Here is a 23,005-nt window from a genome sequence, read left to right on the forward strand (position 1 = left end):
AGGTAAACCCATAAATTGTTCGCCCTCTATAACACTGATAGAGAGATATGCACAGCTGTTTGCCCCTCCTCCCCCCAGGTGTTAATACTTACTCTGGGTTAATTAATAAGTAAAAAGTGATTTTATTAAATATAAAAAGTAGGATTTAAGTGGTTCCAAGTAATAACAGACAGAACAAAGTGAATTACCAAGCAAAATAAAACAAAACATGCAAATCTAAGCCTAGTACAGTAGGAAACTAAATGCAGGCAAATCTCACTCTCAGAGATGTTCCAATAAGCTTATTTGACAGACTAGCCTCCTTCTAGTCTAGGTGCAGCAATCACTCACACCCCTGTGGTTACTGTTCTTTGTTCCAGTTTCTTTCAGGCATCCTTTGGGGTGGAGAGGCTATCTCTTGAGCCAGCTGAAGACAAAGTGGAGGGGTTTCCAATGGGCTTATATAGCCTCCCTCTTGTGGGTGGAAACCCCTCTTTCCTCCTGTGTAGACTTACAGCTACAAGATGGAGTTTTGGAATCAACTGGGCAAGTCACATGTCCATGCATGACTCAGTGCTTTACAGGCCGATGCCATATTAGCCCGAATGTTCCCAGGAAAGCTCAGATATGGATTGGTGTCTATCAAGGTCCATTGTTGGCCAAGAACTCCCAATTACTTGAATAACCCCTTCACGCTATGTTGACCAAATCTGCCTTAGGTGCTTTCTACAACAAACACTTTAAATACAAACAAGAGCCAATGTTCATAACTTCAGATATAAAAATGATACATGCATACAAATAGGATGAATACATTCAGTAGAACATGACCTTTGCAAAGATATATTACATGGCATATGTAGCATAAAACATATTCCAGTTATGACATATTTACATTCATAAGCATATTTCTATAAAGCATTATGGGGTGCAACCTCACATCTCCTTCTTAGCAAAGAGCACTCCTGAGGCTTCCTGTTCTAGTGAAACATCCACTTCTATCAAGTAGCAACCTATCTTCAGAGACAATTTTTGTTGACCTTGTCTACTATCGGTGGTCTTTAAGTACATGGCTGATTTCCTGGGTATGGAAGCATAGCAATATGAGAATTGGCCTCCTTGCATAAATTAAAATTGCCTCCCCAATCCCATTTCCTGCTCACCATTTAGAAGTGCTCCTTTCCTACACTCCTTTAACTTCACTCACTCAAATGGTGCATCTTAATCCACGCTACCAACTTCTTCTGTTTAAAATAGTTCACACCACCCTTAGTCCCAGTTAGAGGGTCTGGTGGTTTCTGCCCCATACTCCTTTGCATCCTGTGCCCATAGGGGTGGAGCGGGGATCTTGCATTCCTCCCATACATGCACTCATCAAGGGTGTGGGGATCATTGGTCTCGCACTCTTCTCTCACTCAGGCTTATGCACAACTATTTTGCCCACCCCTCCTACCCTACGCACAGCTTTATGTAGTCTCATTCTGTACCTCACCACCCTGCTCTCTACATACTCACATTCTCTTGCTCACTCGAATTTTGCGCACAGGTGCTATAGAATGCAGGCTGCTGCCATACCGTTTCTGGGCCAGGGAGGAGGTGCTTCTGCACTAAAACAACATGCAAACTCCTTTTTCAAGCTAAATAAAATACCTGTGCTACAGGTCAAGGTTCCTCTCCTAGTGATCTGATCTGTATCTATTATTCTCAATTTTGCACACACCCTATCACCATAGATCTGTCCATTTGTATAAAGAGGACTGCACAGGATTCTGACTGAAGCCCAGCAGCACAACTCCTTCATTAGTTGGAGGGGACACTAAGAGTAAGTGAGATCTTCTTCTTTCCCCTCCCCTCCCCTACCCCCCCCCCAAAAAAAAAAAAGCAGCCAGAGCTGAATCCACTACCTCTCAAGAAAGTGAGAGACTGGAACTGGGAATTGAACCTGGGACTTTCCCACATGGCAATATAGATCAGTATCCCAGCCTAATGGTGTTCTGTTTGTAGAGGAATTTGATCAGAAAGTGGCACTAATGCAAAGCAGAGGGGAACAACAAGCTGGTCCTATGACTTAGGGTCCATCTTTCTGCTCTAAACTATAACTTGTTACCATGTGGGTTTCGATTTTCATCTCTTCAGTGCTAGATGGAATAGACCACTTCCAAAGCCATGTTCAGCCCTATTTGCTACTTCCCCGTGATATTGTGCTATCTCTCAGCCAGCTAAAGCTTGTCTCCCTTTCCTTGCATTTCCCACTACTGTTGCTTACAGATGAAAAAGGGCTGTATTACTTTCTGGTGAACATTATAAAGTTACAATAGTATCACACAGCATCTTCATGTTGTATAATAGCCATTTCTGTATTCAGTTTAGTGCATGGCAGGACCAGGGGGTCTTCCACACTTTGACTTGTGCATTTGCGTTTCAAGTATGAGTAGTAAGTGTTTGTGCATAGAGGCCCCAACTGAGACTGGGGCCTCATTGTGCTAGGACAGCCCCGCCTCCAAGAGTTTACAATCTAAATAAGCAAAATAAGTGAGACCAAAAGCACACATATATTCACATCCTACACTCTATTGTAATAATCTTTGTACAAAATATGCCTTGTGAGCTATCATTTGAAAACTAATAACTCTCTGATCAATAATATAGTGAAACATATGTAGCAACATTATATCTAAAGTATGAAATTCCCCTGTATGATGTTCTTAACATCGAACTACGTAGCCCAGGCAGAAGTATCCTGAAAGAAGAAATGTGTGTTCACTTCAGCTTACACAGAAGTAGTAAACAGGGTCCTTTAGACAACCAGGAAAAGAGATGGCAGGAGACAAAGCAAATTTGAATTTCAGCAAAAACAGGTGAGAGGAAAGAACATGGAGCCTCCTTCATCACCAGACTCCATGTTGTCTTCTTTACTGTTTGAATAAACTTTGCTTTGAAGGGCAGCTAATCCTTAAAAGAATCCTCTTCAAAAGTTAACTGGACTATAAAAGAAAGGGGCAGAAAATCCCAAGCGATTTTTTCTCTCTCTCTCTCATCTAAGAAGACAAAACCAGCCATTTGACTTTGGGGGGTAGATCCTGACCTGAGAATTTGGTCAGCCATGTTGATGGTAACAGGTGGTAAGGATTTTACCTTGAACCAAGTTTAGCTTGTTTAGTTTTCACTACTAAAAAGCATTTTATCTTTATTTCTCTTGTAACCATTTCTGACTTTAATACCTGATCCTTGAATTTACTCAAAACCCTATCTTCTTTTGTTTGTTTTATTTTTTAATATGAACCAATCCATTGCTGTGTTTAAACTTGAATTGTTAGATAAAGTAGCAGACTGTTGATATAGACCAGTGTCCCAGCCTAATGGTGTTCTGTTTGTAGAGGAATCTGATCAGAAAGTGGCACTAATGCAAAGCAGAAGGGAACAACAAGCTGGTCCTATGACTTAGGGTCCATCTTTCTGCTCTAAACTATAACTTGTTACCATGTGGGCAACGGACCTATAATATCTGATCTGTCCAGGAGCGGGCTGGACAGTGCAGAACACATGTTTGGGGGAAAATTCAGGACTGGGAGTCTGTTGGGGTTACCCTGCAAGTAAAAAGCAAGGCGGGTGGAAGTCAGAATGTGGGTGGTGTGTTGCTGACAGGCTGCTGGAGCCAGAGCTGCAGCTGTACACACACACACACTCAGGGTGTGACCTGTAGGCTGTTGGCTGTTTGTGAGCAGCCCAGGTTGTGGGGCAGGCGGTGACACAATCTCTGACTGGTCTGGATTGCATCCCAGAATGTGACAATAGCCTACGAGTGGGAACAAAGATGGAGGCATGGAGAGGTGAACTGACTCGCATACGGTCACACAACAGGATGGTGGTCACAATCTCCTGAGTCACATCTCCTGAGTCCTAGGGGAGAGCCCCATTCACTGGACCACATTGCCTCGCCAGCTATTGACTTCATCCAAATGTAGATGTGTTTCCTGAATAAGATGGTGTTGGGGTGGGGGAAAAGGTATTGTTATCCTTGATGGACATGTGAAAAGTTTTCAAATAATAATTTCGATATTTTAAAATATTTTTGTAAAATATATTTGTTTGCAGAGGACCTTTTATCCTAGCATGACTTCATGTTAGCTATAGGAAATCATTGCATTAAGCTGGAAAGCAGATTAACTCTCTGAACATCTAAAAATACAAATTGTAGAATATCTTGTACATATGGTAGTGGATGAGTAAGTTTTAAATAGTTTTGCCGTTTATAACACACAAGGGATTTAGTTTAGGAGTGCATTAATTATAATCTATAGTAGTTTAATAGCTAAAATAACCCCAATAGCCAGGGACCAAGAGGCAATAAATAGTTTTTATTTGGATTCCCACATTTTGTGTGTCCTTAATTAGAATTCAGAATGTGTTGTCTACCAGCTGATAGCTAGACACTAGAGTGGATTTACCTATTTAGTAGAGTTCCTCCCTCCTTTCCCATCCCGTGACTGGAGAAGCAAAGCCAGAGACCTGTTCTTATTGAACTAACTGAACACCGTTATAAATCTGGAGTAACGCTATTGAAGCTTAGAGCGTAACACTTGATTTATCCCCTATAGTTCAGAGCAGAACTTGACCGAATGGAGGTTTTGCCATTGACTTTAATGGCACCAGGATTGGGCTCCAAGGCAATCATAATCTGTAGGCAGCAATCCTGCCAAGTGCCCCAAAAGGAAGCCTTGCCTCTGAGCAAACCAGTAGGAACAATGCTGAGCTTGTGTTAGCTGGAAATTGTTCACAATTGCACAAAAATAAATGAAAGTTGTCCTGATAAAATCCTCCTGTGTAGTGAAGCTGCCGTGCTCTTAGATTTATGATTAGGGAGTATCATCCTCCTTTTGAGTCCTCATTTGAAGGCTATTTAATTTTATTGAACAAAAATAAATCTTTTCTGTCGAGTACTAGCTCTATGAAAGTCTGCCCCTTCCCTCCTTAAAGTGGTCAACTTGCAACAGATTTTCTTTTTACACAAACATGGAGCAAGCCATTAAAGGCAGTAGAAGAGGGAAGTAGCCTAAAGTAGCTAGATTTGGGAGATGGGAGGAGTCTGAAAGCTCAGCCATGGACTGATGAGGAGGGTGCTTCTTCTTGGAATGTTATAAGTGGTTGGAATACAAAAAGCAAGATGGTCAGTTTTGAATCCAGGCTACTCTGTAGATTTGTAGCCTGCCAGCTTCTTTGCCTAATAATGGATATTATCATTTCTCTTCCAAACTTTAACCTACCGAAGCCAAATTCCAGCTTCATGGAAGTGGATGCCATTCACTTACACCCGTTGACTTTAGCCCTAAAATAGAAAATTCAGATAAACAGAACTAATGACTTTGATACCTGCTGTAAACATATAAGAAAAAAACTATTCCTTTTCCTTTGGATGGCCGAAGACTGTTGAAACTTGAAACAGTGGTAATTGTTTCATTTCTGGGTCCTAGGTGTAAAAGCAATTGCCTGTGAAATGATATTCAAAAATGAATAAAGCTGTAAAGTTTTTATCCAACTTGCAAAATAAATTCAGTACTCAAGTGAGGCAGCTACTAGGCTGTCTTTAATCAAGCACTTCCATGTATGCGACAGGCAAGGATTAGGCTGTGTTGCTTACACATAAGTAGTCTTCCCTTTTCCTACACTACTTTTCTGCACTGTTTCCAAAATATGTTTCATATCCATTGTGAGTAACATTCTTGGATTTCTCCCAGATCAATCAAACATAAATCACTTCTGCAGAAAGCAGGTTTTGCCACAAGTTGGGGGGATGGGGAACAGACTTCCTTCTTTGGTGAACTTTTAACTACTGCAATTACATTTTACTGTAAATGGCTTTGATTAGCAAAAGCTAATAGAAAAGAGTCTGATTTTCTTACGGTGTCAGTTTTATGAAGGTGATGGTCTCTGCCAACTGCGGGGGGTTTGGGTGCAACTAGTCAATAATCGGGAATTGCTTGTATCTGTTTCAGAGCTCACTGAAGAGAAGAGGCAGCCGGGAAATGCACAAAGAAAAGAAGACATTCACCCAGGTACCATTTTCAAGAATGTGTGATGATTTTCATAATCATGTGACAATAAAATGGGGAAAACTAGAAGTCTCTCTTTACTGGGTGTTGACAGAACCACCAAAAATGTCAAACAGACCTGATTAGACTTAATCCACTGAGACATTTCAGATAATTTAGAAGCAATTTAGGACGTGAATTTGATTTTTTAAACTCTGCAGCTCTTCAGTTTTATTCTCATCTCTGGTATCTAGACTCAGGCTAACTTTTTTTTTTTTCAGGAAAAGAAAATCACCTTGCCTCATAAAGTAATTGGATCATAGCTCAGGGACTAACTAAATTTATACATGGTGCCAAAGTCTTTGTGCTAATGAGCATCATGGCACCAGATGGAGTTCACACACTGAAACAACACCTAATGTGTTCTGGTGTCAGAGCCCAAGGTTTGGTTTCTCGTGTGAGGTGAACAGCATGTGAACTTAAAAATATTTGCTTCCTCTAGCTCAGTTAAAATAAAGAGGCTGTGCTATCTGCCCTCCCCCCCCCCCTTGAATGCTGATTTTATTGAATTTCCATAGGCTGATTCTCCCCAGGAAAGCAGTCGTCCCGGATTCCTTTCCTTTTTGTGCTGACTGCAGTGGTTGAAGTCTTTTCTGGTCTCCATTCCATTAGCTAGTTAATAACGCTGAGATGAGGGTAGGGTTTCAGATCACTGTGAAGAGGAGTCAATAGCAGCATCACAGCTCTGTTGGAGAGAGAGAGAGAGATTGTACCTCCGGTTTTTCTCTCTAGTTCCCCTCAGCCCCCATCTGCAAACTGAATATATTAATGTGATTTCATCCTTATAGGTTTTTTCTAAGTTGATGGAATCTTAACATTCATTGATTTGTAATAATAATAATACAACACTTAGCACTTTATGTCATCACCAGCCACTGTGGCATGGGTAAGATGGGGAAGGGAGATTTACTGCACCAGTGGTATCTGGAAGCACCCGACCTGCAGAGAACACAGGCAGACACAATGCCGCCTCTAGGAAACAAATGTAGGAATTCATCGGAAGCAGCCTTTGAAAGGGTGCAATGTACTCTCCTCCCAAATGGCCAGCTGATGAGCAGAGACTACTGGTAACTCTTGATGGGGGGGGGTAAAATTTAAAGGTCAGGGGGCATGTGATCGCACCATACGTTGCCTATAGCCCCTGTCCCACTCCCCCTGCAGCTCCCACACCCGCTTCAAGCCGGCACCACCTTGCCTCCTCTCCTTTCACATCTCCTTCCCCACTTACTTCTCCCATTGCCTCCCCGCTACTGGCTCAGTGCAGACCGGACACCTACTGCCAAGCAGGTAACTGCAGCTGCAGGCAAGGAAGGGATGGGACTCAGAGGGCTTTGTCGCATCCTTTCTGGCAGAGCTGCGCAGTCAGCCCCATCTCTCTTCCCTGCTCTGGGCGTCTCTTAGTGGAGCTCAGCGGGAGCTCTAGGTACTGGTGCCTTTCTCAGGCACATCCCCCTGAGCTGCGCTCAGCCCAACTCCCAACCTGACAGAAATCTGGGAGGGAGGAGCACATGACCCCATGTGCCCCCCGCCACAGCAACGCCTGTGATGAGGATGATTATTTAAATGATCAGATATTTGGGGCCAGGTTTTTTTCTACGTGTCTGTAAAGCACCTGGCAAACTATTGGGTTTATATAAATGATTATAAGCAAGGGCTTGGTCATGCCCACTTCAGGTTGTCTAGTGCAGCTGGCAGGATAAACATTCTTTTTCCATGCACTCAGGGAAAGCAAGCAGGTTCACAAACAGAGGATTCCTTATGCTCCCATCCCCAGCCCCTCCCCCCCGCAATGCCCCAAGAACAGTCAGAATTTGATCCTATGCCTTTATAAAGAACTTTACAAACATTGACTAACTCACTTTCACATTACCTTGGTGTGGGATAGGCAAGAAAATATTATAATCCCCACATTGTAGTCACAGAGAAGCTAAAGCCCAGTCCTCAAAGGTATCCTCATTGAAATAAGTGGGAGTTAGTTGCCTAAATACCTTTTGAGAATCTGGACCTAAGTGACTTGTCCAAGATCACAAAATGACTCTTTATGTCTCATGTCCACTCTTTTCTGGACTGGTTTTGCAAGCAAAGGTGACCATGAATTTAGATTCTAATAGTAGCTTGATGCGATCTGTGGACTTAAATATTCATAGACTACATCAGGACCAATTTCTCACCTACTGTGTGTTCACAGTGGGAAAATATGCAGAACTGTTCCATCCTCCGCAGTGCAGATCCAGTAAATACCCTGTAAAATTATTTTGAAATAAAGGGAAAACAAAACAAGTCTTTTAGTAGTGCTTCTCCACCATTAAGTGTATTGAAGAAAAAAGTTTCTATTCAGCAAAGCTACAGAATGGAGCTACTTGGGAAATGCCAGGCAGCAATCAAAACACAAAGGAAACAGCACAAGGTAGGAGGGTTGGCACTCAGACAGCTGCTTGGGTACTAGCAATGGTACCTTGTCGTCAGACTTCCAATGCAATAAATGCTTAACCATCTTCTGCCTGGCAATACCCTTGAGCAGGTGGTTGTGAGGAGATAGTAGTTTGTCTCTATTTCTCTTTGTGTCTGCTTGCCAGCAAAAGAAATACCATATTTTGAAATTTTTGATCAGATCCTCAATCTCATGACAGAATTGACACCAGTGGTGGGCAACCTGGGGCCCATCAGGGTAATCCGCTGCTGGACCACAAGACAGTTTGTTTACATCGACTGTCCACAAGCACAGCCGCCCACAGCTCCCAGTGGCTCGCGAGCCGATTTTTGATGGCACGCGGCGGCAGGCTGAGCGGCTCAGGTCACCACTGCTCTGGGGTTCTGGCTGTTGCCCCGTTGCCAGCCGGGGTCCCGGCCACCAGCCCCACTCAGCGCCCTCTGCTGGCCTGGGGACCCCCAGGGAACCCCAGGCTGGCAGCAGGCTGAGCAGGCCAGCGGGTGAGACCCTGGCTGGCAGGAGCCAGCGTCCGGAACCCCAGAGTGGCGGCGGGCTGAGCCACTCAGCCCGCTGCCAGCCTGGGGTTCCATTCACTCAGCCGGCGGCAGGCTGAGCAGGGCTGGCGGCAGGCTGAGCAGGGCCTGGGATCCTTGTCTGGGGTTCCAGCCATCAGCCCTGCTCAGCCTGCTGCTGGTCTGGGGTCCAGCCACTGGCCCTGCTCAGCCCGCTGCCGGTCTGGGGTTCCATTCACCCAGACAGGCAGCGGGCTGAGTGGGGCCGGTGGCTGGGACCCCAGTCCAGTAGCAGGCTGAGCCGCTCAGTCTGCTGCCAGTCTGGGGTTCCATCCGCCAGCTCCTGCCAGCCGGGATCCCGGCCGCCAGCCCCCCTCAGCCCGCTACCAGCCTGGGGTTCTGCTCACCCAGGCCAGCAGGAGGCTGAGTGGGGCCGGCAGCCGGCACCTCACACTGGCAGCAGACTGAGCCACTCAGCCCTCTGCCAGCCCTGCTCAGCCCGCCACGACCCACTCAGCCTGCTGCCAGCTGAGTGAATGGAACCCCAGGTTGGCAGTGGGCTGAGCAGGGCCAGCGGCTGGACCCCAGACCGGCAGCGGGCTGAGCGGGGCTGGTGGCTGGAACCCCAGACAAGGATCCCAGGCAAGGATCACACTAAATTGATAAGATCTGCATTTTAATTTTATTTTAAATGAAGCTTCTTAAATATTTTTAAAACCTTATTTACTTTAAATACAACAATGGTTTATTTATATAATATAGACAAAGAGAGAGACCTTCTACAAAAGTTAAAATGTATTACTGGCACGCGAAACCTTAAATTACAGTGAACTTGGCACACCATTTCTGAAAGGTTGCTGACTCCTGGTGTAGGGTGTCCTACATACTACTACTTTAAAATTGACATCAGCTGGTCAAGAAATCATTGATATTTCTTGTACACAAAGCTTCTGAAGGGACATGTACATGAGAGTTGGAATTTTATACTTCTGGCATGCATAGACATTACTGACAAATCTGTTCTGAGCATTTTATCCCCTTGGAAAAGCTCTTGAAGGATTGAGATTTTCTGTTAGCATGCATGTGAACTAGGGAAATAGCTATGTCACCTTTCCAAAGGGAATCCATATTTGGTAGTTGGGATTAACATCCAGCAATTCTGTTGTCTTGTATCTGTCTTTTTTCCCCATGATTTTGAATGGAAACAACTTTTGTTTTTTTTTGTTCTGCTTTGTCAGTTGTGAAAAAGATTGTTAGACTTACTATTATCTATCATACTTTAACACTTTAGTCAAAAGACTAATAATATTATAAGAATAATAACCAATGGTGCTTTTCTGCTGGTAAAACAACACTTAACTGCGGAAGTATTCAACTTGCGTTGAGCAATGAAGTTGGACACAAGCATTAAGGGCCTGGCACAAAATTCATTGAAGTCAATGAGAATTTTTCTTTCTTTTTTTTTTTAAAGCAGACACATTCATCTTGTATTGCCTCAAGAATAGCTAGGAGACTATTGTTTATAGGCTTGAAATCCAGTGCAAATTCAGTCGGAAATTCTCCTTTACCTTAATGGGACCAGGATCAAGCCTGTACAGCTAACACCAATGAAAAAGATATGTGTGATGACTGTTGCTTTTAGAGTGTGTATGAATGAAGTTATCAACAAAAAGGGAGATACAAGAACCTGGGTAATTACGCAGGAATTTCCAGGAAAACATACAGATTGCTGGGCTTGGCAGCCAACGAAAGCCGACAAATAAGATGAATTCTATTGGATTTCAAAGAAAGCATAAAGGGAATTTCATATGAGAGCATTTATGGCAGTTTAAAAAAATGTGGGACTTGTCTAAATTTGATTTTATATGTTCTCAAGTATACAAATAACTGTTCTTAATTTCCTTACAGATGAATCCAGCACTGATCTAGACAAAACTGTTCTTAAAAGTAAAGTCTATAATGGTGATGATAAACTTATTGTCAGAACAAAAAAGAAAAACAATGCATTCTTTAGAGTACAAAACCCCATTCTGCAGCATCGAATAAAGATGTTTTACTCTTAAAGCCAGATTTAGCCAAAGCAAGCAAAACCTTCCAGGGATTTCAGTGGGAGCTGCATAAACTTTTGTCATGGCTGAATTTGGTACTTAATTTCCAACATCTAATTGCTAGTGAAGATGCAAGCAACTTGCAAACATCTGAGACTTCACAATCGAAGCTGTGTGTGCGTGTGCTTGTGTATGAGAATGCAAATATATTAACACAGATAAGGAATCTATTGTAAAGACTCTCATTATAATTGTTAGTAGTTTATACCTTCTTGAACGTATTTATAAAAAATCAAAGTATTGGTGCCAGAGCAATTATGACCACTGTCTTAACCAATCAACCGAATTTGTATTTGTTTTGATCTGTTTGATTCTGTTACTCCTGCTCATCACTGAGATGATTGGCAGCTTTGATTTTTTTTGGAGGTGTATGAATCTTTTGTTTACATATTTCATGTTCTCACTTAGCCTGTTAACTTCCTTACTGTTTTTTAAAAACCATATCTTGCTTCCAGGAAAGCCAGTGCCAAAACTCCCACTGACTTCAATGGAGCAGAACTGGGCCATAGTTGCCCAATTTACTCTGTATCTGTTATAATTGAAATTAAATAATTAGTGTATATTTGAACAGAGGTAGTGATAGATTATTGTAAGTAACAGATGTTGATGATGATGTAATGAGGTGTACTTTAGGAATTAAACTCCCCCAGGCAGATTGCATAGTCTTAATTAGTCTTGTTCCAAATTTTTATCTAAACTGGGTGACTAATTAAAATAGTCAATTAAAATGGGCATTTCTTCTTCTGACTTTTGTTTCACTTACTGTGTGTTGTAACAAAAACTGTACTTGTGAATTGTAACACAGTGTTGCTGAAACTGAAATGGAGGGTCCATAGCTTCTTGTACATGTTTTCCTCATGGCCCTCCCAGCCAGGGATTTCCCTACACCCCCCCTGAATTTCCCCAACATCCCCCCTCCCCCCAACAGTTTTGTGAACTTGTTACATGCAGTGTTGCCAAATTAGTGATTGTTTGGAAATTTGAATTGAAATTGAAATGTTAATACACACTTTAAAAGCATATAAAGTGTATGATATAATACATGTATCTGAAAAAGTATAATAGATTTGAACAGTATGAACATAGACTAGCTTCCTTATACAGCTGTTTTTTATGACAGCGTCAGTGCATTCATTTTGTTGATGTTGGCCAACCTAATAATTTCAAATCATGATTTGTAAGCAAAGTCTAATTGAGCTCTCCCTGACAGCTAGTGGCTGGGGGGGAAAGGCTTCAGGACCAGATTGTATTTACATTCACACCTAATCTACCTAGGTATCCAGCAAACAGAGCTGTGTTGACCAAGTGATACATTGTGGCTGGGGCTGGGTTACAAATCACTTGAATGTGAGCGGGGGGGGGGGGGGGGGAGCGCGGTGGGAAGAGGGGGAATGAAATGTTGTTGTTTTTATTGAATGAGTAAAGGGCAGTAGAACTGTACTTAGCCTGTGCCGATTGAGGGCATCAAGAGAGAGGGTGGGGACAGGTGTTTTGCTTGATGGTCTGTCTGAGTCACAAGTACTATTTGACCTGCCCCTCTCCACTGCTTAAAGACAGAGCTGATTAGGCTCCTTTTGTTAAGTGACCACATCAGCTGACGTCACCGATCATCAGGTCTAAGTGCTTAGATCTGCTGTGGGACAGTGTTTCTGTGGAAGAGATGGCCCAGTCTGCACTAGCAGCAAGGTTCCTCTACTGAGAGCTCAGCTGAAATCACTGAGAGCTGGGTGGAACCTTAAGAGACGAACTCGCAGAGGTCACAGTGGCAGGTGGCAGCAGAATGTGACGGCGCAGGGCCATTGGCAACAGAGTGATGGAGTGAACGGTGGCACAACGACCAACAGTGGTCAGAGCGAACAGTGAGCAGTTGGAGAAACAAGCAAGATGTCTTCTTGCCCCCCAACTGGGAGGTGAACTCATGTGAAAGCACCTCTGAACTCTGAGTCTCCACTGACCAAGGACAGCAACGGTGAGTGTTAATGAGGCTGTTAAGAATGCTGGAGACACAACACAGTTCATGCGAACAAACATGGCTGTGGCATCATACTTTTTATTTAAGAAAGAGATACCACACACTACAAACTGGAGGCCAATGTTAAGTGCATTGTCACTTGTTCATCCTGAAGTTGAACACTTGTTCTGAACAAGACCAGCAAATGCTCACTATCTTTCTGCTAGAAACTCAACTGACTGGCTAGAAGCATGTGGTGCAACAGTGAAAGACTCAACAATTGAAAAAGTGAAGAACTCTCTCACCACATTCAAAAAATTTGCATGGATGGCTGATGAATGCACCGATGCAAATGGGCATCAAGTATTAAGTCATTGTGTACGTTATCCTGATGTCCATGGTAGGCCAGTAGATGCATTTTTTAGATGTTCAAGTTATAGAAGACAAATCAGCTGCATCTGTGACAACCCACATCTTAGAAGAGTTAAATGCTTGTCAATTGGACCCCAAACAGATGGCTGCTTGTGCATTTGATGGAGCTGCAAACTTCTCTGGAAGACAGGGTGGAGTACAAGCTTTGCTCAGAGAAAAGTGTAACCCTAATCTCTCCTATACACACTGTAGAGGCCATCTACTCCAACTAGCGCTAGTATGAGCTGCAGACTCTTCAAAAGACATTAAAAAAGCTATACATTTAATGTCTTCGTTATATTCTTTTTTCAGCAAGAGTCCAAAAAGACTGAATATCTTGGAAAATATAGAAGATACACTGGGACTGAAGTTCAAATTAGTCCAACCTGGGAAAACCCTCTGGCTTTCTCATGAGCAATCCTTGGCTGTTGTCTTAAAATTACTCCAGCCGTTATTACTGGCTTTGGAAAGTATCTACCAAGATGGGATGGATCTAAGTAGTGAGGCTGGTGGATTACTTTTGTTACTACGTTCAGAGAAGACTATTGCCATTCTCTCTCTCGTAAGTCTACTGTTGAAACCACTCCAGGCATCTGCTACAACAATAGTAGATCTTTGTCCAGCAATAGAAGCTACATTTGGATCAATCAGAGATCTATCCATTGAAAAAGTACTGGAAGAAACAAAGACTTCAGTCAAGAAGTTGACTAATGAAGGAATTTATATTGAATCCTTAAGTGAAGAGAACAAGAAGTGTTTGTTAAGACAACTGAAAAAGTACACAGACTTGATTCTTAAGTCGACAGCAGCGACTTCTAGATTCTACTCAACCTCTACGTAGCTTTTACAGACCCCTGTCCTATAAAGCACAGACAGTTGAGTGTAGTGAGGCACTACCAGCAATGGGGCTGCCATGTGCTCAGGACAGAATAGAGAATTTGAACACAGAGTAGAATATCATATGACAAATGAATGAAGATTTGACTTCAACTTCTTTTTTATCATCACTAGTGGCTCGACCCGATCTTTATGCTGTGTTTCCTGGGCTGAAAGAAGTAGGAATTCATCTCTTGCTACTCCCAGTCACAACAGCTACCGTTGAGCGTTCTTTTTCATCATTGAATAGAATTTTGTGTTCTGAAAGAAGTCGCCTTCTGCCTGATCATGTGAATGAACTAATAAGCATATTAATTGAAGGAATGGAAGTACCGGACACACGAGAAGCCACCAAAGATGAATGCATTGCATTCAAGAAGTTAATTAAAAGAGTTGTGCAAAATTATAACAAGAAACCAAGGAAGATGTAGATGTAGTGCTTCATAGAAGGCTCGAGTAGCTAACTTTGATTTGTGTGATGATTTTAAAACATGAGTTAAATCTAATAAAATAGTCATGAAACATTTTTCAGTTTTTACTGTGGTGCCATACAGCCCACCTTCACCCTCATGGTCTCACCCCTCATCGGCCCTGACTCCCCCCCTGTAAATTCGATTCCCCCCCCCCATTTCAATTCCTTGGGAAAACACTGCTTCCAGCAACGTTGACAAAACCTACAACCTCAAGAAATTATCTTTCAAAGACTGCCTTCCATAATTATACTGATGCTGATAACTGCGTCTCTTCGGAGACCAAATACCTACATCTCCATGACAAATAATAAAAGTGAATAATGCAAGAGAATAGTTCATCTTAAAATTTACTTAATCTTGCCTCTTATTTCTATGTAATACACACTAGAGATGTGGTTTTAAAATATCCCCAAAACAAAATCTCTTATTTAAGAGACTGTGCTTGCTTTAAAGTGAAAGTTTTCTAATGGGCTGGGTTTGGATTTTACAGAGGTGGTAGGATGACCATATTTCCCTAAACTGAAAATGGGACACTGGGAGTGGATATGACCCTTCTGCCCCAGTCCTTCTCCATCCTATTTTTCTCCATCCCCTCCTCTCTGTCCCTCTCCCTGACCCACTCTGCTCCTATTTCCCTCCTCCCCTGCCCTCTCCTCACTTCTCTGCATGGAGAGAATATGAGCTGCCTGGCATCGCTGTGCGGGATTGGCCCAAGCCAATGTCACAGAACCAGTGCTTAATTTGTGCTGGGGCTGAGCCCTGGCACCTTTAGGCTTGGCAATTCATAGCCCTCACACCTCTGGGATCCCAGCTAACAGCCGCCACTCTCCGGCCGCCCAGCTCTGAAGGCGCCACCACTGCCAGCAGCAGCACAGAAGTAAAGGTGTCAATACACCATACTATGCCACCCTTACTTCTGCACTGCTGCTGGAGGCAGCACTGCCTTCGGAGCTGGCCAGCAGCCGCCTTTCTCCAGCTGCCCCAGCCAGTGCTTAATTTATGCCGGAGCTGAACCCCGGCACCTCTTTCATTACAAATTAAGCACTGCATGGATGTCACAACTCTTTTGGCCAAACTGGGCGTTTTGTCCAATTTGCTCTTGCCCGAACATTCCTCTGCACCCTCCTAGGGTAAGAGCAAACGGGACAAATGCCCAGTTTTGCCAAAAAAGTCATGACGTCCAGGATGGAGCTTAAAAAGGGGACTGTCCCAGCTAAAATAGGATGTATGGTCACCTGAGTTAGTGTATTCCTTTTCACTGTCATCTCTGGAGAGCTGGGCTCACACATAGTTTACATCACTGGTGACATGATGGTCACATCCTATTTCCCAACAATAGCAACAACAATCGTGCTTCTCATTTTCAAGAGGATTTACAAACATGTCCTGTGTCACAAAATGTTGTGAGGATTCTTTAGTCAAAGTCTAGTGCATGCTTTTCATTATGGCAAAACAACCACACAGTTTGACACACTTCCGAATGTTTGACACACTGCTGGGAAGACGACTGAGTGGAGAAATGAGAAGCAACCTCATTCGTACAGTTAGCCTCTGCTTCATGCGTGCTAAAAATTATCTAATTTATAATTAAAATTAAAAGGAAATAGTTCAAACAAAATACTACACCGTTTCATTTGAATCATTTTTTGTTGTTCATAAAGTTTGTGCAATCTTTGATAAGACTTGTTGTCTGCAAAACACATCAGCACAGTTATGCTATGATTTTTCTATTCATCTGGAAACTATGTTAATTTTACCAGGCCCAAGCCGTGAAATGTATCAGCTTTATTTGTGATTTGCACAGCGTGCGCTCTTGCTCTCTCTCTTTCAGTTGCATGTATGTTTGAAATTTCAAAGGAAAAAATGTGAAGATTTTGGTACTTAAACAATTGATTATGCCTTTATTATATAATAATTCTTTTTTGCGGGGGGGGCTCTTCCTATTGGCAGGAGGACAGTGCTGACTTGAAGTGCCAGCTTCAGTTTGCCAAAGAAGAAGCAGTGCTAATGCGTAAGAAAATGGCCAAGCTGGGGAGGGAGAAAGATGAACTGGAACAGGAGCTCCAGAAGTACAAGTCCATCTATGGAGATGTGGATAGTCCACTCCCTATCGGGGAGGCAGGAGGGCCACCCAGCACCAGAGAGGCTGAGCTAAAACTTCGTCTGAAACTGGTGGAAGAGGAAGCTAACATACTGGGCAGGAAGATAGTTGAACTGGAGGTGGAGAACAGAGGTATTAAAGCTGAGATGGAGGACATGAGATGCCAGTATGAGAGAGAGTGTCTTAGCCGGGACCACATTTCAAGCATTCCTACCTCGCCATACGGTGACTCCATGGAGTCGGCAACAGAGCTGCGCCGTCACTTGCAGTTTGTTGAAGAAGAGGCGGAGCTGTTGAGGAGATCGATCTCTGAGATTGAGGATCACAACAAACAACTAACCAATGAACTGAACAAATTCAAGTTTGAGCCCAGTCAGGAGTCCAGCTGGCTGGATGATGGTGCCTCTAAATGCAGTGGATCCCTACAAGAGGAGTTGAAATCAGCGAGGATGCAAATCAATGAACTGAGTGGAAAAGTGATGAAACTCCAGTATGAGAATCGTGTGTTGATGTCCAATGTGCAGCGCTATGATCTTGTCTCTCACCTAGGGCTGCGCACTTCAAGTCCCAGGGACAGTGATGCTGAGAGTGATGCAGGAAAGAAAGAGAGTGACAGTGAAGAGGGCCGTCCAACTGAGCCAAAGAGAGAAGGACCCATTGGGGGCGAGAGTGACTCAGAAGAAGTTTATGAGAAGACGTCAGGTTTTGAGAGTGGTAAGCCATCAGAAGTTAGCGACCTCTGTTCTACTGAGTTAATGAGAGTGAAAGAGGACACTGAGTCTTTAATTAACATCAAACGAGAGGCTGAACGGCTTGAAAGGACAGTGCTCCATCTCATCACTGACACTGATAGTTTAATTTATGATGCCAAGGTGCACATTACCAGCAGTCCCTCCTCTGAGCAGGGTTTCAAAAGTGATGGAGAGAGAGGTGAGGATAAAAATGAACCAGAACTTCTGGACACTATCAATTCAAGGATGAAAGCTTTCCGTAAAGAACTACAGACCTTCCTGGAGAAGGTTGATCACATCGGGGAAGGCCTCAAAGAACAAATGGAAGACCTCTCCCCTTTGCCCCACCTGACAGAGTCTTCCAGTTTTCTGTCCACAATGACATCCATGTCTCGAGACTCACCCATTGGTAACCTAGGAAAGGAGTTAATTACAGACTTCCAGGTAAGTGGGCTTCTTCTTTGCTTTCCCTCTGCTTATTGTTTCTCTTTCTTGCTGGCATTGCTACTCTAGAGCTAATTTCGCACACAGCTGCTTTATGATTTCAAATTGGCAGTGTATTACAGTCTAAAATGTAAAACAAACCCTTTTTAATGTTTTTATGCTCAACTACTTTGGTTCAGAGGCGGTTCCTCATGGTAAAAAGGCTAATCCGATGAAAGCAATAGGTATCTGGGGTTTTTGTTGTCTCTAGCAGCAACATTTCCTGATGAAGATGTGATTAGTTAAAAAATCCAAAGTAAATTTTCCTGTCAAAAGCAATTAGAAGCCTTGCTAATGAATGTATAGAGTTCTTTATTGTGCTCTCTTTTAAAAGAATGAGGCGTGTTCTCAAAAGCCTTGCCAAAAAAACAAAATAAAATAAAATTTCTAAGTGATGTTTTTTGAAAAGCCTGCTTACAGCTCACTCACATAACCGAGGGGCGAGTGAGAAGCACTAGCCAGCGAAGGACTGCCTTTCGTAAAGCGTTGCCAATGGGCGCATGTCTCAACTGCCACACTGGATATAGCTTTTCTGCACAGCACAAGTAAGGAAGGAAGAGCCTTGTATCCCGTATCCTTCATGACTTGTATGCTTGCTGTTGGTTTGACTCATGCATCCTCATTGCATGCGCCTCATAACCAGTGTTTGCATTATTTTTTCCTCTCTTTCTCTTTTTTGCTTTTCAGATGTTTCAGCCCATCATTTTGCTCATCCTCATTTTAGTTTTGTTCTCTTCACTTTCTTATGCCACTGTATTTAAGTTGTTTTTTCTGTTCACGCTTTTCTTTGTCTTGTAGTTTTTTTTCCAGTTGTCTACCTTACCCATTTTTGTTTTCTTTATTCCCTCCTGTCCTTTGTTTTTGTTATAAACCGCCCATGCACCTAACAGTCCAAACTGAGGGATCAGATGGAGTGGCAGCTCAGCCAAGATCGTGGAGAGGAGCAAGAGATTCACCACCACCGAGCCACCACCGAGCCACACCGCAGAGCTGATGGAGACATTAAACTCTACAGGCCAGGCGACAAGGGCTGTTTCAGTCTAGAGGTCAGCACAGCAGCCCATTCTACTAACTGCCTCCTGCTGCCTTGGAGGGGATATAAGTTTCAGCCACAGAAGTGGAGGGGGCGGGGAAGGGAGGGTGAACAAGCTAGGTGAAACACTGCAACTTTGCTGTGACGTTTTCAGCAAACATATTTAAATATTCATAAATTTCACAAAAGCAAATGCACTCTTGTTTTGGGGCTTATCACACTGCTCCCAGTAGCTTTGCCTGATGGAAGAATAACATTTGGCTCAAGGCTCAAATAAAATAAAATACAATATGCTCTCTGGAAGGGACTTTGTGCCCTTGAGGGAGATGGTGTGCTTGTGCTTCCGTGCCCCCAGGTTTCATCTTGGATTTTAAATGTTTTGAAGGCTAGTGATGCTCGGGATGGGGCTATATAGTGCACAGCACTGTAATTCCTAACAGGCAGCAGGATAGCATACAGTCTCAAAAAAATTATTTAAACAGAATTATCAGATGCTGTCGGTCTGACATACTTCTATATTTGTCAAATATAAAAGCTAACACGTTTTTATTTTAAAATCTCCCCCACTCAGAGGCTCAAGGCATGCTTTGCTGTACCAGGTTAAAATGTAGCTTAAACTGATTTGGTATAAACACAGATTGGCTACAGCAGGGGTTCTCAACCTTTTTTTTTCTGAGGACCCCCCAACATGCTATAAAAACTCCACGGCCCACCTGTGCCACAGTAACTGATTTTCTGCATATAAAAGCCAGGGCCAGCTTTAGGGGGTAGCAAACAGGGAAATTGCCTGGGGCCCCTGCCAGTGGGAGCCCCATGAAGCTAAGCTGCTCAGGCTTTGGCTTCAGCCCCAGGTGGTGGGGCTCAGGGCCTCACGCTTCAGCCCCATGCGGTGGGGCTTCGGCTTTCTGCCCTGGGCCCCCATGGGTCTGATGCTGACCCTGCTTGACAGACCCCCGAAACCTGCTTGTGGCCCCTCAGGGGGTCCCGGACTCCTGATTGAGAACCACTGGGCTACAACATGGTTTCTGCTTTTTTTGTACTGTCTGGTCAATCTCCTTACCTAAACTAGCAAGTGGCATTTAAACATTGTTCTACAGATTAGCCCCATTCACACTGGCCTGCCAAACCTAGAAACTGGTTTAAATGGAAATAAGAAGTCGTTAAAGGGAGCTGAGTTTAAACATGGTTCTTTAATTCTGAAGCTCCATGTAGATAAAGACCTTAAAATATACAAGAAGCAGATAATTCAATCTGGAAGAAGGAAGATGCTGGCTGTGAGAGCTGGTAATTGTGATGAACAGACAATAGGCACTAGAGATCAGAGGCAGAGCTGGGGAGGGGAGGCATGCTCCTCACCGGCTGGTGGCCAAACAGATCAATTCCATCCTGAATTTCAAAGGCAGAGTGGCTCTCCTTCACTGAGCACAGGTAACCTTTTTTTTTACCTTCTTGCCAGCAGTTGATGGGAGTAGCATAAGTAGTATTTAATTTACTGCCTCTCTCTCTTTACCCATCAAAGGTAAACTTCAAAACAGATATCTGCTAAAACATAAATAACAGTAAGTCAGTGGTTGGGAGTCAAACTTTCTCCTTAGATGTGGAAAACTGGAAGATGAGGGAGTTGAGTCCTTTCATTCAATACATATCTGGAACAATTCCTAGTGAGAATTTCAGCAAGTATGGATCAGAAAATGATTTGAGTTAATGTTTAAAATCTTTCTGTTTAAACACTCTTACCATTAGTAGTTCCCTGCTGCCTGATTTTAACCTTCTCTTTGTGATTATAAACCCTATATTTATCAAGCTACATGACTTGGGTAATTTTGGCACAAACGATTTGCCATCTACCAAAATGAGATGTTACCTAAAGTAAACTGTCAAAAGCTGAGCAGATGGTGGGAGTAGTTTTCACATCAAGGAGACCTTAGCCTGGCACACAAAAGCAGGTAGCTATAACTGAAGGTACAAGAATATCCACTCGAGATCCAACTGTGCTGGAGAGGCGAGTGTGGATGGGACACTCATAAAAGGGACCGAGGTAAGAAGGCATTAGTGACAAGCACACTTGTTTAAATACAATTTATTGAAGCTACGGGGAACATTACATTACACTGTCATATGTTGAAATGATTGGGAATACCCGTGGTTTGAAATGCCATGAAGATCATCCAGTATTCCACCTTGGAGCTGGGCACCTACATAGTTATTGGTTCAATACAGGATAACTGGATGAAACCAGTTATACAGGAAGTCAGCCTAGATAATCTAATGTTCTCTTCTGGCCTTGAGGTCTATGAAAACATAAAATGAGAACCAAATGAAGCATAAAGTTCCCCAAATGATTTTTTTAAATTGCTTTTCCTTTCTTAAATTTATTTTCTTTGAGACTGAGTTTGCAAAATCCAGAAATACTAAGTCACCTATTTTTTTGCCAGGTGAATGAGCAGAAAACATAGTTTTCAAATGCAAAAAGTTATTTTTGTCATTGTAAAGAATAGAGATGAAAATTCATGTCCAAAAGCAGAAATGTCAAAAAGTAAACTTCTACCTAGTTTTGTTTCAGGAATGAAAATTTTCACACAGCTCCAGTAGGTGATAATGATTAGCTTTCTTCTTACTGTGTATGGCCTTTCAAAGAGATAGACATGTTTCAGTTATGCAAACAATTCTTTTGTAAGCAAGCAAGTCCATTTTTTTCCAAGCCAAATTTTAAAGGGAACGTTTCCCATGAGCAACTTCCATTTACCCATTTCTCCTGTATAAACTATTTGAAAAATAAGCATTGTGGGAGCCTAATTGTTTGATTAAATACAATAGATGAAGACTGCCTTATGCCTGAACCGCCCTGTAGCCTAACTGTAAACATCTGCCTTTGTTTGGTCTTTGCACTGCTGTTGTTAGTGTAACAGTATTATTAGAATGTCTTTGCATATTAAAGACTTGGGTTAGATTCACAGTCCAATGGAAATTATTTCTTGAAATTGTCTTAAGAATGGGACTTTGTTTTCTTGCTGAAAACAAGTAATTGAATTGCTTTGGTAGTCGGGAGGAGGCCGGCGCCCACTGAGGTGAATATTCAATACATTACTCATGGTTTGAGCTCAGTTATGGTGGGTGGGAGAACTGGTTCTGTAAAATCCAGAGGGAAATCAAGTGAGTAAACAAGAATTGTTATCAGTAAAAGAGGCAGAGGGATTAGAGAAAGTAGCACAATACTTTAAGAAGCAAATGCATAGCATAGATCAAAGATTGCTATGGCAACCTATACAGATCAGTGAAAATTGACAAATATTTCATCTGATAAATTTCATCTCTTTTTCTGTTAGTGGAATATCTATAAGCAGAATGCAATTTCCTCATATTTTTTTCAAATGTAGTAGACAATTTTTCCTCAATTTTTTTTAATCTTTGGATTGGTCACGAACAGTTTGCTGTGAGCATTTGATACTTGATGTTCTAAAAGTCAAGTTGTATTGCTTAACTAAGGTTAGGCAAATAAACCACATGGTATTGCTTCTGTTTCTCATCTGAATGAGTGCATAAGCACTTCTGGCACAAATAGTCATGCATAAATTTTAAATTTGGATTTTGTAATTACTCACATAGACAACTTTCATATTCTTTGCACGTACTTTCTGTGACCAAACATGACAGGAAATTTTTGCCTCTCACATGTTTGCAAGAAGTGAACACTAAAGCCATAACTAAGGCAGAATCCTTTAAAAAAATCTTTTTGGGTAACTTTTCATGAAAAATGTTTTCACCAAGTTCTAGTACTAAAGGGTAACAATGAAAGATGTTTTACACTTAGACTTTAGAATGGGCTA

At 42.6% G+C, this 23,005-nt stretch overlaps 1 protein-coding gene across 5 annotated transcripts in view; it reads left to right on the forward strand.

Annotated features, from left to right (window-relative positions):
* The window catches only part of MTCL1 (microtubule crosslinking factor 1), a 194,990-nt gene that overhangs the window by 104,173 nt on the left and 67,812 nt on the right, over window positions 1-23,005 (forward strand). For all 5 annotated transcript variants that reach the window (XM_054020424.1, XM_054020425.1, XM_054020426.1 and 2 more), the window contains exons 4-6: window positions 5,973-6,032; window positions 16,781-18,106; window positions 19,036-19,191. In XM_054020424.1, coding sequence (XP_053876399.1) covers window positions 5,973-6,032; window positions 16,781-18,106; window positions 19,036-19,191 — 1,542 coding nt within the window. The remainder of the gene's footprint in view (window positions 1-5,972; window positions 6,033-16,780; window positions 18,107-19,035; window positions 19,192-23,005) is intronic.

This window comes from Malaclemys terrapin, chromosome 2, assembly GCF_027887155.1.
Source record: "Malaclemys terrapin pileata isolate rMalTer1 chromosome 2, rMalTer1.hap1, whole genome shotgun sequence".
In the NCBI taxonomy this organism is placed as follows: domain Eukaryota; kingdom Metazoa; phylum Chordata; order Testudines; family Emydidae; genus Malaclemys; species Malaclemys terrapin.